Source organism: Rana temporaria, chromosome 8 (assembly GCF_905171775.1).
Source record: "Rana temporaria chromosome 8, aRanTem1.1, whole genome shotgun sequence".
NCBI lineage: Eukaryota > Metazoa > Chordata > Amphibia > Anura > Ranidae > Rana > Rana temporaria.
Genome location: NC_053496.1, coordinates 82,206,936 through 82,219,670, shown reverse-complemented (window position 1 = coordinate 82,219,670; position 12,735 = coordinate 82,206,936). Strand labels below are relative to the sequence as shown.

At 43.1% G+C, this 12,735-nt stretch overlaps 1 protein-coding gene across 4 annotated transcripts in view; it reads left to right on the top strand.

The window, feature by feature from the left end:
- Positions 1-12,492, top strand: part of ANKRD22 (ankyrin repeat domain 22) — a 34,039-nt gene extending 21,547 nt beyond the window's left edge. For 3 of the 4 annotated variants that reach the window (XM_040362098.1, XM_040362096.1, XM_040362099.1), the window contains 2 exons: positions 6,077-6,175; positions 9,447-9,829. In XM_040362098.1, coding sequence (XP_040218032.1) covers positions 6,077-6,175; positions 9,447-9,524 — 177 coding nt within the window. In that variant the 3' untranslated portion in view covers positions 9,525-9,829. Of the gene's footprint in view, positions 1-6,076; positions 6,176-9,446; positions 9,830-12,260 lie in introns of those variants that run through there. The other variant, XM_040362097.1, reaches the window with a different exon arrangement.
- Positions 12,493-12,735: the final 243 nt, after the last annotated feature.

Sequence of the window (12,735 nt, the reverse complement as noted above, 5' to 3'; positions counted from 1 at the left end):
TTTCGCGGAGGTGTGAATGCAGCCTAAAAGGCCCCACCAAAATCCTCAGCACCAGGCCCATGATGTTCTTAATCTGGCCCTGCCTGGGTGGGTGAAGGCAGAAAGATGACCTCCTCTCTCACCACCCGCCCGGCATTACTGCTGTTCTGCTCTAACTGCGCAGCCACAGGCAGCAATGAGATTGCATCATCTCTCACTGTCCGCCCTCTCTCTGGTGACCCTGATGCAAGGAGCGGCTTTTTGGAGACTTTGAGGTAAGGGAGAGGATCTCTGGGGACCCTGATGTAAGTGGGGGGCTTTCTGGGGACCCTGATGTAATGATAATATATGTTTGTATATATTACACACATGTATATTACCGTATTTATCGGCGTATACCGCACACTTTTTTGCCCTGAAAATCAAAAGCCGGCATATACCGAGCGCAGTACACTCGGGTATAGTCGGGCAGGCTCGGCTCCTCTCGCAGTCACGTCCTGGACGTACAGGACGCACATGACGTGACCGCGAGAGGAGCCGAGCCTGCCAGACTATACCCGAGTGTACTGCGCTCGGTATATGCCAGCGCAGTGGTTCAAACTCAGTGCGGGAAGCGGGGATCGAGCGGGGAGGAAGCCGCAGAAGGATGCCGGACCCGACGAGGAGGACACCACCGAAGCCGCAGACGGACGCCGGACCCGACGAGCTTGCCGATGGACGCCACGCAAGACACCAAAACTGTAAGTACTAAAATGTTTTTTTTACAGGAATGCGGGTCCACATTAGGGGTGTGCGCTATACGCCGAAGCGCGCAATACCCCGATCAATACGGTATATACATGTGTATGCCTGCCAAAGGGTATGACTTTCTTTACTTCGCTGCTATGGGCTCTAGCCCCAGATCTTTTGTAGACCTAGCAACACCCCTGGGCTCAGGCGTGTTCGAACCCACCAGGAAGCAGGCACTGCACACCGCCAATCATAGGCAGCGTGTGTATGTGCAGTTGCTGGTCAGGAAATGCTTCACTGACTATGATTGGTAGCGTACAGAGACGGCTTCCTGGTGGGTTCGATCTGAACATGCCCGTGCCCATCACTAATTATCAGCCTTCTTTCAACAGCTTCTTACAGCATATCAATTCAAACATTTTCATATATTATCCATTCAACAGCGTCCACTGTATAAATTCAGGTAAACTTAGCAATTTTTATCACATTAAGGTTCATTCACACAGGAATCTAAAATGCAGTGTTTAGATGCATACAGCATATTGTTTTGTACACCTCTAAACATATCACTATATGAATCAATGGTGGCATACAAACAGCGGCTTCCACAAGCAAAAGTGTGCGCAGAGTTTAGAGGCTTTCAAAAAAATCACAGCTGTGTTCGGGGCTATACATATCTGCCAATTTTACACCAGTACATGGGCAAATGCATGTAAACGCATAGACACATATAAATGTATGCAACTAAATTCCTATGAATTCAAGTCCTTTAAACTTGTATTTTATGCAGGATCTTCTGTTAGCTCTGCTCTTTACAACTCCTTTAACTAATATTTTTTGGTATAATTCTCCTTTAAGGGGGCGTGGCAGGGGGTGTGTCCTATGCCAACATGTATTTGCTTGGCGCCCCTCGTTCCCTTCTCAAAAAGTTGGGAGGTATGCACATTGCTGTACTAAGGCTGGATTCACACCTATGCAGTTTTAGTGCTTTTTGCAGATTTGCACTACAGTCCATTTAACATGGTTTCCTACGGAAAAATATTCTGCAATGCAAAAAGCACTAAAACTGCATAGGTGTGAATCAAGCCTAACTCAAACAATGTTAGTACTGCAATCACCCCTGCTGAGCTTTTGTGTCCTGACAGGGGAGTTGAATTGTTTTGTGATATTTTAACATACACAGATAACATACACTTTGTATATGGAACTTTGAGTACACTACTAAAGCCTAAGGCCTGTATCTTTGGAACACATGTGATCCAAGCCCTTTGAGTTCCATGATCTCTACATTTACCCAAGGCATTACAAGCAGGTCCTACACTCCTTGTTGGATTTTTACCTGCCTTATATTAGGGCGAATGTAATAATGACTGGCATAGGTGTGCACAGCCTGTTGCATTAGGGTGTGCACCCCAAAGCTCTAACACATATGCGTTTGACATATTTACCGGCCTCTTCCCCACTCTCCACCTGGAAACAATGGGAGGAAGGGGGGGCAAGGGATCACATGGGGGAGCACACGGGGGACCCAGGGAACAGAAGGAAGAGGGAAAGGAGGGGTGGCATATATTAGTACCGATCCCCTATATTTTCCTCCTGTGGCAGCTGAATGTTTACAAAAGGTAGAGGTGGAGAAGCCTACTTTTCAGCTGCTGCAGGAGGAAAATACAGATCGGTTCCACCAAATTCAACCCCTGCCACCTCTCCTGTCCAGGTTCTGAGGGTCGGCAAGGAAGGATTGCAGTTTACCTATCACATGCCCACCATTGACAGATTGCCAACTCCAGGATTAGGGTGTGCCCAGGCACACCTGGCACACCCCTTGGGCACGTCTATGATGACTGAGAAGTTTGGGCAGAAAGAGACTGGGAAATTTTCCAATGGATTTTCCAAGAAATAGAAGAAGGCAGGTGGTGATTCAGCCCACTAGACGCAACCTTTTGGTGGATACCATAGGTTAATTTTCTGAAATACCAGTCCTCTGTCTTTCTGATCTTGTTTAGAGACTATCATACTCATCGTCTGACACCCTCATCTAGGAAAGAGCCTCTAGCCTAATGTAGCATCAGCTCACAAGTGCCTCAGCTGGCTAATAGTGATTTATTGGTAGTAGTGATTTCATGCGCTGACAAGAACACATTAGGCAGCTGTATGCAGTTCAATTCCATTGTGTATTAAGTGCATTAGATGGGATATTGGTCTAATACCTAAATGCAATGTCCCCGGTTGCCAGCTCTTCTATGAGACTATTTAAAAAGTATAATTCCATCATCAAAACAAAAAAATGAAACCTCAGCTTATTTTATATGTAACTTCTTTACACTATAAATTGCTGCACATCTTTCTACTCCCATCCCTTTGTATTATTTCAAAACAGCTGGTATGTTTTATTATACATTATATTATATTTTTTTTTTATTGGAGAGAAAATAATAAAAAACCATAGGCTCATAAGCTTTAACAAAAGGAAAAGGCTTTCTAATTCAGCCGACTGTTTTCAAATCTTATTGAATTGTGTAAGCATAGTGAATTGAGCTACATGTATGATTTACCATCAGGGCTCCTTAACACCAGCCTGCATGGTAACAAGCTGCAGGCTGGTATCCATTGTATAGGGGTAGTGAAAGGTGGTGTGATGCGCCGATTACTGCACCATTGCACGGTTTACTTTTTCTTAACCATTTGACCCTTTGAAGATTTACCCCTCTTCCTGACCAGGCCATTTTTTGCGGTACGGCACTACATTATTTTAACTGACAATTGTAGTGTCGTGCGATGCTGTACCCCAATAAAGTTGATGTCCTTTTTCCCCACAAATATAGCTTCCTTTTGGTGGCATTTGATCAACTATGTATTTTTTTATGTTTGCGCTATAAACAAAAAAATACTTTCTGCTACAAAATGCAAGCAGTAAAAAGTCAAATTTCTTCGTAAATTTAGCCCAATATGTACCGTATTCTGCTACATATGTTTGATAAAAAAAAATCCAATAAGCGTATATTGGTTTGCGCAAATTTTTTATAGCACTACAAACTATGGGATATTTTTATTTTATTTTTATTTTATCTTTTTATTTTTCTACTAGTAATAGTGGCAATCGGTAACTTCTAGTGGGATTGCGATATCGCGGTGGACATTTTGACACTAACTGACACTTTTGAAACTTTTTTGGGGACAAGTGACACTAAGCCCTGGTTCACAATGATGCTACTTTGAAATCGCGCTACTTCACTTGAAGGTCAGCGCGATTTCAAGTGCTACTTGATAGACATCTGTGTGGCTTCATGCACAGATGTCTCTTCAAGTCGCACCTGAAATCGGCAAAAGTAGTGCAGTAACTATTCATGCAAATCGGTGCGGAGCCGCAAAATCGGTGTCGCACCGTTTGGAACAGTGTCATTGTCTCCAATAGGCTTCGACTTGTCATGCGATTTGGTCTCTCAAATCGCTCCAATGTGAACCTAGGCTAATACAGTGATCAGTGCTAAAAATATGCACTGTCACTGTACTAATGACACTGGCTGGGAAGGGGTTAAACATCCGGGGCGAGCAAAGGGTTAACTGTGTTAAATCCAAAGACATGCTGGTAGGTAAATTGGATCCTGTCCAAATTGGCCCAGTATATATATGTATATCTGTGTGTATGACTGTGTGTCCCAAGCGTGTCACGATCCTACAGGGTAAAATGACCGCACCAGCCAAGCGGACTCTGGCTGGAAAAAGCGCCCAGAGGCGATTCAGTTCGCATGAGTTGCGCTATACAAGTCATTCATTCATTCAGTGCCTAGCCAGTGTTTTTGTGAACTGTGGGAGGTGCTTTTACTAGGGGAAGACATGGATCCTAGTCCCTGCTTTGCTGAAACACAGTATCCATGCCTTCCCTCCTGTCAGAACAGAGATCTTCCTTGTTTACACAGGCAGACCACCATTCTGCCTCTCTGGCTAATAATTGGCAGGGGAAAGGGGACATTAAGTCCACAGTACCCGCTGAGCGTCTCCCGCTATGTGTAATGCGTGCCCCCTACCCAGAAGTGTCGGATCGCGTATATATACATGATCAGGCACACAGGTGCCACCCTGTAGAAGTAAAACTTCTATAGGGCAGACCTGAACCAGTTAAAGTGGTTTAATTTAAAGACTGTAAACTATATTTATTGGTCTCTTAGGCCCCGTACACACGAGGAGACATGTCCGATGAAAACGGTCCGCGGACCGTTTTCATCGGACATGTCTCCTGGGAGCTTTTGGTCTGATGTGTGTACACACCATCAGACCAAAATCCCTGCGGACAGAGAACGCGGTGACGTAGAAGACACCGACGTTCTCAAACACGGAAGTGCAATGCTTCCACGCATGCGTCGAATCAATTTGACGCATGAACGGGATTTCGGGACGCTGGTAACACGTCATAACCAGCGGACATGTCCGATTAGGTGTACTAACCATCGGACATGTCCGATGGACATGTTTCCAGCGGACAAGTTTCTTAGCTTGCTAAGAAACTTTTGTCCGCTGGAAACCTGTCCGCTAGGCCGTACACACGGTCGGACATGTCCGCGGAAACTGGTCCGCGGACCAGTTTCAGCGGACATGTTCGACCGTGTGTACACGGCCTTAAAGCAGGCAACACATGGTTTTCTCTTTAGCAAAAGTAAACAGTTCATAGTCCTCGTGTCAAGAAAAGCATTCAACAGGCTCCCCGCCAAACTCTCGGCCCCACACTGGGTTTAGGGATTCCACTTGCCTCAGGGTGCTGCAAAGGCTGCAGGGAATTCCCACTCAGACTCACTGACACATTTGCTGGTTCCATCCTGCTGCTTTTCAAGACTCCCTGTGGCTTAACCCCTTTGGGACCAGAGGCCATGTAACCAGGGTTTGGAGGTTCTTCCCACTCTAAACTCTTCTAATCTCTGAAAATTTGGTCCCCAGTAGGGACTTTTCAATCCAGAGAGTACTGAAAGTCAGTCCTCTCTAGCCAGACGTCCCTGGAACACCTCGACCTGCATGGGTGAACTCAATGTCTTCAAAAATGTCCCCCCGCAACTCAAATACTGGGGAATATACCCGCCATACAGGACACTTTACCTGTGTCTTGTACAATATACTAAACTTCAGCTTTAAAGCTGAAGCAAAGAATAAAATAAATAAAAAATAAATGAAACCTGTGACAACAAATTAATCATTTTCAAATAAGAATTAAAAACATGATAGCTGCACTGTAATTTTTTGTTGTATACTGGATATTGTATAACGGCACTTTTGTATTGTTATAAATGTATTACCTTCTATGTAAAGTCTATAGAATGAGATGTTACCCTATTAGGCTGGTCAGATCTTTAATCACAGATGGCTTTCTCTTTTTCTGTAGAATGGAAACACTGCCCTTCACTATGCCTGCAAAATGAAGACCCAAGCCACAATCCCAATACTGCTTGAAGCTAATGCTAATCCCTACATTAAAAATAAGGTGAGTATCACTAAAGAGCTGGTTGCTTTAGGTCTATAAAAGCACAGTGCTGGCTTCATATTTTAAGTCTCAAAAAGCAACCTATTCGATCTCTTCTTTCCTCTCAAGACCTCCTGCTCTCTAGCTCCCTCTTCACCTCCTCCTTTGCTCACCTCCAAAACTTCTCAAGAGTCTCTCCAATCCTATGGAACTCCTTACTCCTATCTTTCCGATTTTATCTTCTACTCTATTAGCTTTTAGGCCCCGTACACATGACCGGATCTGTCCACTGGGATTTATCCGCGGATCACTTCCAGCAGATAGATCCGGTCGTGTGTAGGGCCTAGCGGACATTTTCAAGTGGACATTTGTCCAGCCGACGGTTTTCCAGAGGATAAAAATTTCTTAGCATGCTAAGAAATCTATCCGCTGGAAACCTGTCCCTCGGACTTATCCGGTCGTCTGTACAGACTCACCGGATAAGTCCGTCCGATCCCCATCCCTCGCATGCGTCGAAATGATTCGACGCATGCGTGGACGTATTTACCTTCCAGGGTCGCGCACGTCGCCGCGTCATCGGCGCGGCCACGTCACCGCGGATGTTTTTTTTTTGTGTGTACAGCCATCAGATCAAAATCTGCCAGCGGACATATCCGATGGAAACGGTCCGGCTGACCGTTTTCATCGGATATCCGCCCGTGTGTACAGGGCCTTAGACAATCCCTGAAAACCCTCCTCTTCAGAGAAGCTCATCCTACCCACACCTAACAACTTTATTTTCATTTTCTCCATCAGTTCATCCCCCACAGCTATTGCCTTTTGTTCCGCTTGACCCTCCCTTCTAGATTGTAAGCTCTAACGAGCAGGGCCCTCTGATTCCTCTTGTATTGATTTGTATTGTAACTGTACTGTCTTGCCCCATGTTGTAAAGCGCTGCGTAAACTGTTGGCGCTATATAAATCCTGTATTATAATAATAATAATATAAAAGAGGAGATGCATTATCATCAGCAGATTGGCCATTATTCTGACTGTCCCCCACTTGAAGATTTGTAGTGAAATGGTTAAATATGCTGGTAACTTCAAAGGAATATATCAGTATATATTATTTGGTATTTTTATACTGGAACTTGCTGAAAATGTCCGTTATGTATAAGCCCCCATACAAAAACATGTAGTGACCCCTAAAAGAAAAGCGACCGTGTATGGTCGCAGAAGCTGGGATCTAAAATAAGTACTTTTTTTTTGCCACTAAACAATATCCTTATTCTCCAAAAAATAATCCATACACGTCTGCTATTTAGTGGCCCTGTAATCTATTTTTCATGAAATTGGTTCTTACTGAGTTTTTCTTCCCTATCTAACTGTCTCTATGAGTTCCCAATTTTGGAGAAGAGCTATAGAAGTACTGTTTGAGTTAAGAATACTTGAACAGATTTTAAATATTTTTTTTTTTTTTAACCAGCGTTTAGTGTCAATTTTAATGTGTTTTTTTTTTTTCTCAATGTCACCTTGTGTTTTTGCATCTGGCATTGGGGGACTTGTAAATAGCAGAATCTTGTACTTTCATGCAAGGTCCTCTTTAATGTTTTTGATAGTACAGTAGAACCTTGGTTTACGAGTAACGCAGTTAACGAGAGCAACATTTTTAAAAATCTGGACTCGGTTTGCGAGCTAATGGGGTGTGCAGTACCACATTTGGCCAGAGGTGCGGGGGGGCGCCGGTGACACTCAGAACGGTTCGAAGCCATTCTGAAATACTCGGAAATACTTGGTATTTCCCAGGGTTTCAGAGATCAGCCAAGCTGTCCACGAGTATTTCCACATGCGGCATTGCCATAGAAGTCAATGCTTGACAAATTATCTTTGTTTCCATTGACTTCTATAGGGAAACTCGCTTTGATTTGCTTTGGATTACAAGCAATCTCCTGGAACGGATTATGCTCGTAATTCAAGGTTCCACTGTATTCAAGATTTCACTGTCATGTAAAAACACTAAAGGCAAATAAGCTGTTCACTTTGCAAGGAAACTTTAGTAGATACAGTAAAGCTCTGCTGACTTCAGGGGCGGACTGACAACTCATGGGACCCCCAGGCAATAGAAGATTATGGGGCCCCCGGGCTTACAGATGGCCACCAAGTCAGGAGGCAGTACAGAGGCGGGGCAGCTAAAATCTCGGGATTTTCACATCAAAAGCATGTCGGTTTTGGACATATCAGGGAGAGATGTAAAAAAAACACAGGCCCAGATTCTCAAAGGGCTTACGACGGTGCAACGCAATGTGCGCCGTCGTAAGTCCTAATCTGGGCCGTCGTATCTATGCGACTGATTCTTAGAATCAGTTACGCATAGATAACCATTAGATCCGACAAGCGTAAGGCTCTTACGCTGTCGGATCTTAAATGCAATTTTTTTTTTCTGCCGCTAGGTGTCGCCTCCGTCGTTTTCCCCGTCGGGTATGCAAATTAGCAAAATACGCGAATTCCCGAATGTACGCATGGTCGACGCAGTGAAGTTACGACGTTTACGTTAGATTTGAGACGCGTAATGTTGCTCCTGCTATATGAGGGGCAACCAATGTTAAGTATGGCCGTCGTTCCCACGTCGAAATTTAAAAATGTATGTTGTTTGCGTAAGTAATCTGTGAATAGGGCTGGACGCCATTTACCTTCACGTCAAAACCAATGACGTCCTTGTGAGCGCAATGCACGTCGGGAAATTTTAGGGACGGCGCATGCGCATTAGGTTCAGCGCGGGAACGCGCCTAATTTAAATGCTATACGCCCCCTACCTGCCTAATTTGAATTAGGCGGGCTTGCGCCGGGGGATTTACGCTACGCCACCGCAACTTTACAGGCAAGTGCTTTGTGAATCAAGCACTTGCCCGTAAAACTTGCGGCGGCGTAACGTAAATGAGATACGTTACGCCGCCGCAGAGATGCGGCGATCTACGAGAATCTACCCCACAGATTTTTACATACTGTCCCTGGTTTTACTGAGCCTGGCAACCCTGATGGGGCCCCCTAGTGGCATGTGGCCCTCCGGCAGTGCCCGAGTGCCTCAATGGTCAGTCCGCTCCTGGCGGACTTCCTACATCCAGTCGTGGAAGCAAAATACTATTTTTTTTATTTTCCTTTGAAGTAATAAGCTATTCTTTGCAAAGTGAAATTTCACCACATTCATTAAGTTTCCTTACAAAGTGAGTAGCTTATTGGCCTAAATGGATAAATCCTTCTTTTTGCATTGTAGGTAATATTAAAAAAGATATTTGTATTTTTCTTTTCTTTAACAGGAAGGTGAAAGTTCAGTCGACATTGCAGAGAGATTAAAGTTTACAAAAATTCTGGAGTTAATGAAAAAGTCTTCATAGCTTTAATAGGGACGTGTCTTCCTATCTGGTAAGAACACAGATCACACTACCTACCTGTGCAATGCAATACAATACAGACAGGCAATGGAGAAGTGTGGATATGTAACTGTATTAAAAGCCATACACAAGTGTGTGTTTTTTTTGTTTGTTTTTTGTAATGGTAGTTGCCAAATGGTTACTTTAATTTACTATGTAATAGGCTAAGATGTGTCATGAAGTTCTTCCTTATGTGTGCCAAGACTGGAGCCGTTCTTATTGGGGTTCGGACATTACACTTGGCATGAAATAAACTATATATAAATGTTTACATTTTATACTAGTACAGTACTTCCACAACCTTTGGCATCTTAATACAAGTGTTGTTGGTATCTACCAATGTTCTGTGCTTTTATTTGACCTTCCACAGAGTATACCATAGTGGTATAAAACCAAGCCAATCAGAAGCCTATAGTGAGTGATCGTATATTGCTGCTATTCCATGGCACGGGAAGCATGCTCTCTTCTAGTAGCCATGCATTTCTCTTATTTCATGATGGTGGATTCATTTATAACAGCGGAGAAAAGAAATGATAAATAAATGATAGCTCAAGACATTGTTTGGATAATACCATATATTTAGAAACTGGTTTAAAGTAAAATATTGTGTCTGTCATTGCTGTCCCCTTCTATAAAAGCTAGTTGCCTGGCTGGATTTGAATATTTTAAGTCACTGGCCCAGGACAAGCATGAAGCAAGAAAGGTATGTATATCTCTTCCATAATAACAAAGGGTATACAGCACCCAAAACCCCAAAACCTTATCAATCTGTCCCCTAAATAGATACAAAACGATTGAAATGCTATAGAACGATACAGAAGTGAACAAACTTTTAAATGAATATATATATATATATATATATATATATATATATATATATATATATATATATATATATATATATATATATATATATATTGAAAAGTTTGTTCACTTCTGTATCGTTCTATAACATTTCAATCGTTTTGTATTTATTTAGGGGATAGAAATAAAAAAATACCTCTAATTTCTTTTGTTTTAATGACATATAAACAATAATTATAATATCAATTTATGCCAATTAAAGGTTGATATTTATATACCTAATCTGCTTACATGCTCTATTTAGAGAGCTTGGAAGCCACTGGATCTGCATGTGAACTTTTTTAGGAGGCGGGTGGTAATCGTTGCCTGGATGTTTTCTTTTAATACGTTTTCAGAATGCTGGTTAACCATAGCAAATCTGCGGAAGCTTTTTGAAAACCAGAGAGAGAAGGCAAAACAGACCCACGCCAACCATAGTGACGCAGTCAGGGCTTTTTTTCAGCTGGAACTTTGTGGAACTTCAGTTCCACCACCTCTGGCTCAGGCCCTCTGCTCACCATTTTCACTAGTCCGGCTTCTGTGTTTACAAGTGACAGCTTGTCTCCCAACAATTCCCACAAATCTGATCTCCTGAGCATCTCCCACAGTGCAGGAAGGGACAAGGGAGATGCAGGTGTTTCCGGGGTGCAGTGTGGATACCTACACTCCAACTGTATGATCTCCCTGCAAGAGTGAGGGGGGTTTGAGGGGTCGTGGTTGAGTTCCTGTGCCTATTTTCGGGGAAAAAAAAGCCCTGGTGATACTGTATAATACAATAGCATCCCCACATATGGGACAATGATGTTGTCATACCTTGGAATAATAAATTCTAATATATAAATCAACAGTTGTTCATATCTCTAGGGGGTAGGAATAACAAGTCATACTTTACCCAGTATGCATTAAGTGGCAGTTTTTTGTATAGTGATAAAAAGGGCAGAGGATAGGGTTTTATGTCAGTAGGAATCCAGCACAAGTATGACATTTGCCCAACATTTCAGTTATTCTAAGGCCTCGTACACACGGGCAAGAATCTCATCGGGAAAAAAACGCTGTTTTTCCCAACGAGATTCTTGGCAAGAATCTCTTACCGCCCGAGTGTACACACTAACCTTTTCAAAAGAACTGCGGTTCTCTTGAAAGGCAAGAACGCTGTGACATCATTGCGTACGACAAGCATGCGCTCGTCACATTCGATGCCGTCGCCGCCATCTTGCTTCACCCTACCTATGCCGTGGAAGCTACCGCACATGTGTCAAAGTCATTTCGAGCATGCGCGGGTTTCCACGCCGGCAGGTAAGTATACACACTCTCGGGTTTCTCGTCAGGAAACAGGCCGACAAGAATTTCAACGAGAAAATAGAGCGCAGGTTCTCTATTTCTCTTGTCGAGAATCTGCCCAGATTTCCTGACGCGAAACCTGAAAGCCTCGTACACACGAACGGTTTTCTCAGCAAGAAAGCTCTGCTAGCAGTTTTCTTGCTGGTTCTTGCCGAGAAAACCGGTCGTGGGTACGAGGCCCGAGGGTCTATCTTTACTATGGCAGTGGAGCGCTGTCACAGAACTGTGCAGTGTCATTGAATAAGAAGGAAACGTCCTAGGTCCACTCAGTCATCAATTCCCGTACTGAAAGTCTGGGTCTGAGACCAGGAAAAGCTGTGTAGAACCTCCAAATGTGTATATTGTTCAATGGCCTAGCAAACTTGTGCAAAAGAATTTAATAAGGAAATACAAAGATTAATGATGATATACAGAGTACAGTAATCCATAACAACCAATCAAAAGAGGAAAAACAGAAAAATGATTACCAAAACATTGTTACGATTAACTGTATTTTTACTTTGCTTTTTGTTTTAGTCAATAAGGCTGGTGGTGAGTGAAGTAGTACAAGGCCATCCGTGGACCATTAAATATATCCAAAATGGGCAGAACTGTGCCGTTCATGAGACCCAGTCAGATGCCTGTTTCCATTTTCTAATTTGCTGGATAGAAATAATATATAGAAGCTCACTAAAGGCGGCCATACACGGTTCGAATTTCGAAAGAATTTTCTTTCGAAAATCGTATCAAAGAATGTTCGTACGAATTTCGTACCGTTAGTGGGCTGCAGCAACAGACGATTTTCGTGCGGAAAACAAATTTGAGGAATCCAACATGTTGGACATTTTTTGAAAAACTAACGATTTTCTGATCAATGATGGGAGAATCGTGCGAGAAATGTAATAGAGAATAAAATGCGCATGTGCAAGAAAAGAATATTCCCAGAGAGAAAAGAATATTCCTGGAGAGAAACGAATATTCCCGGCAACATGAAGGTTTGGTCGGCCAAATT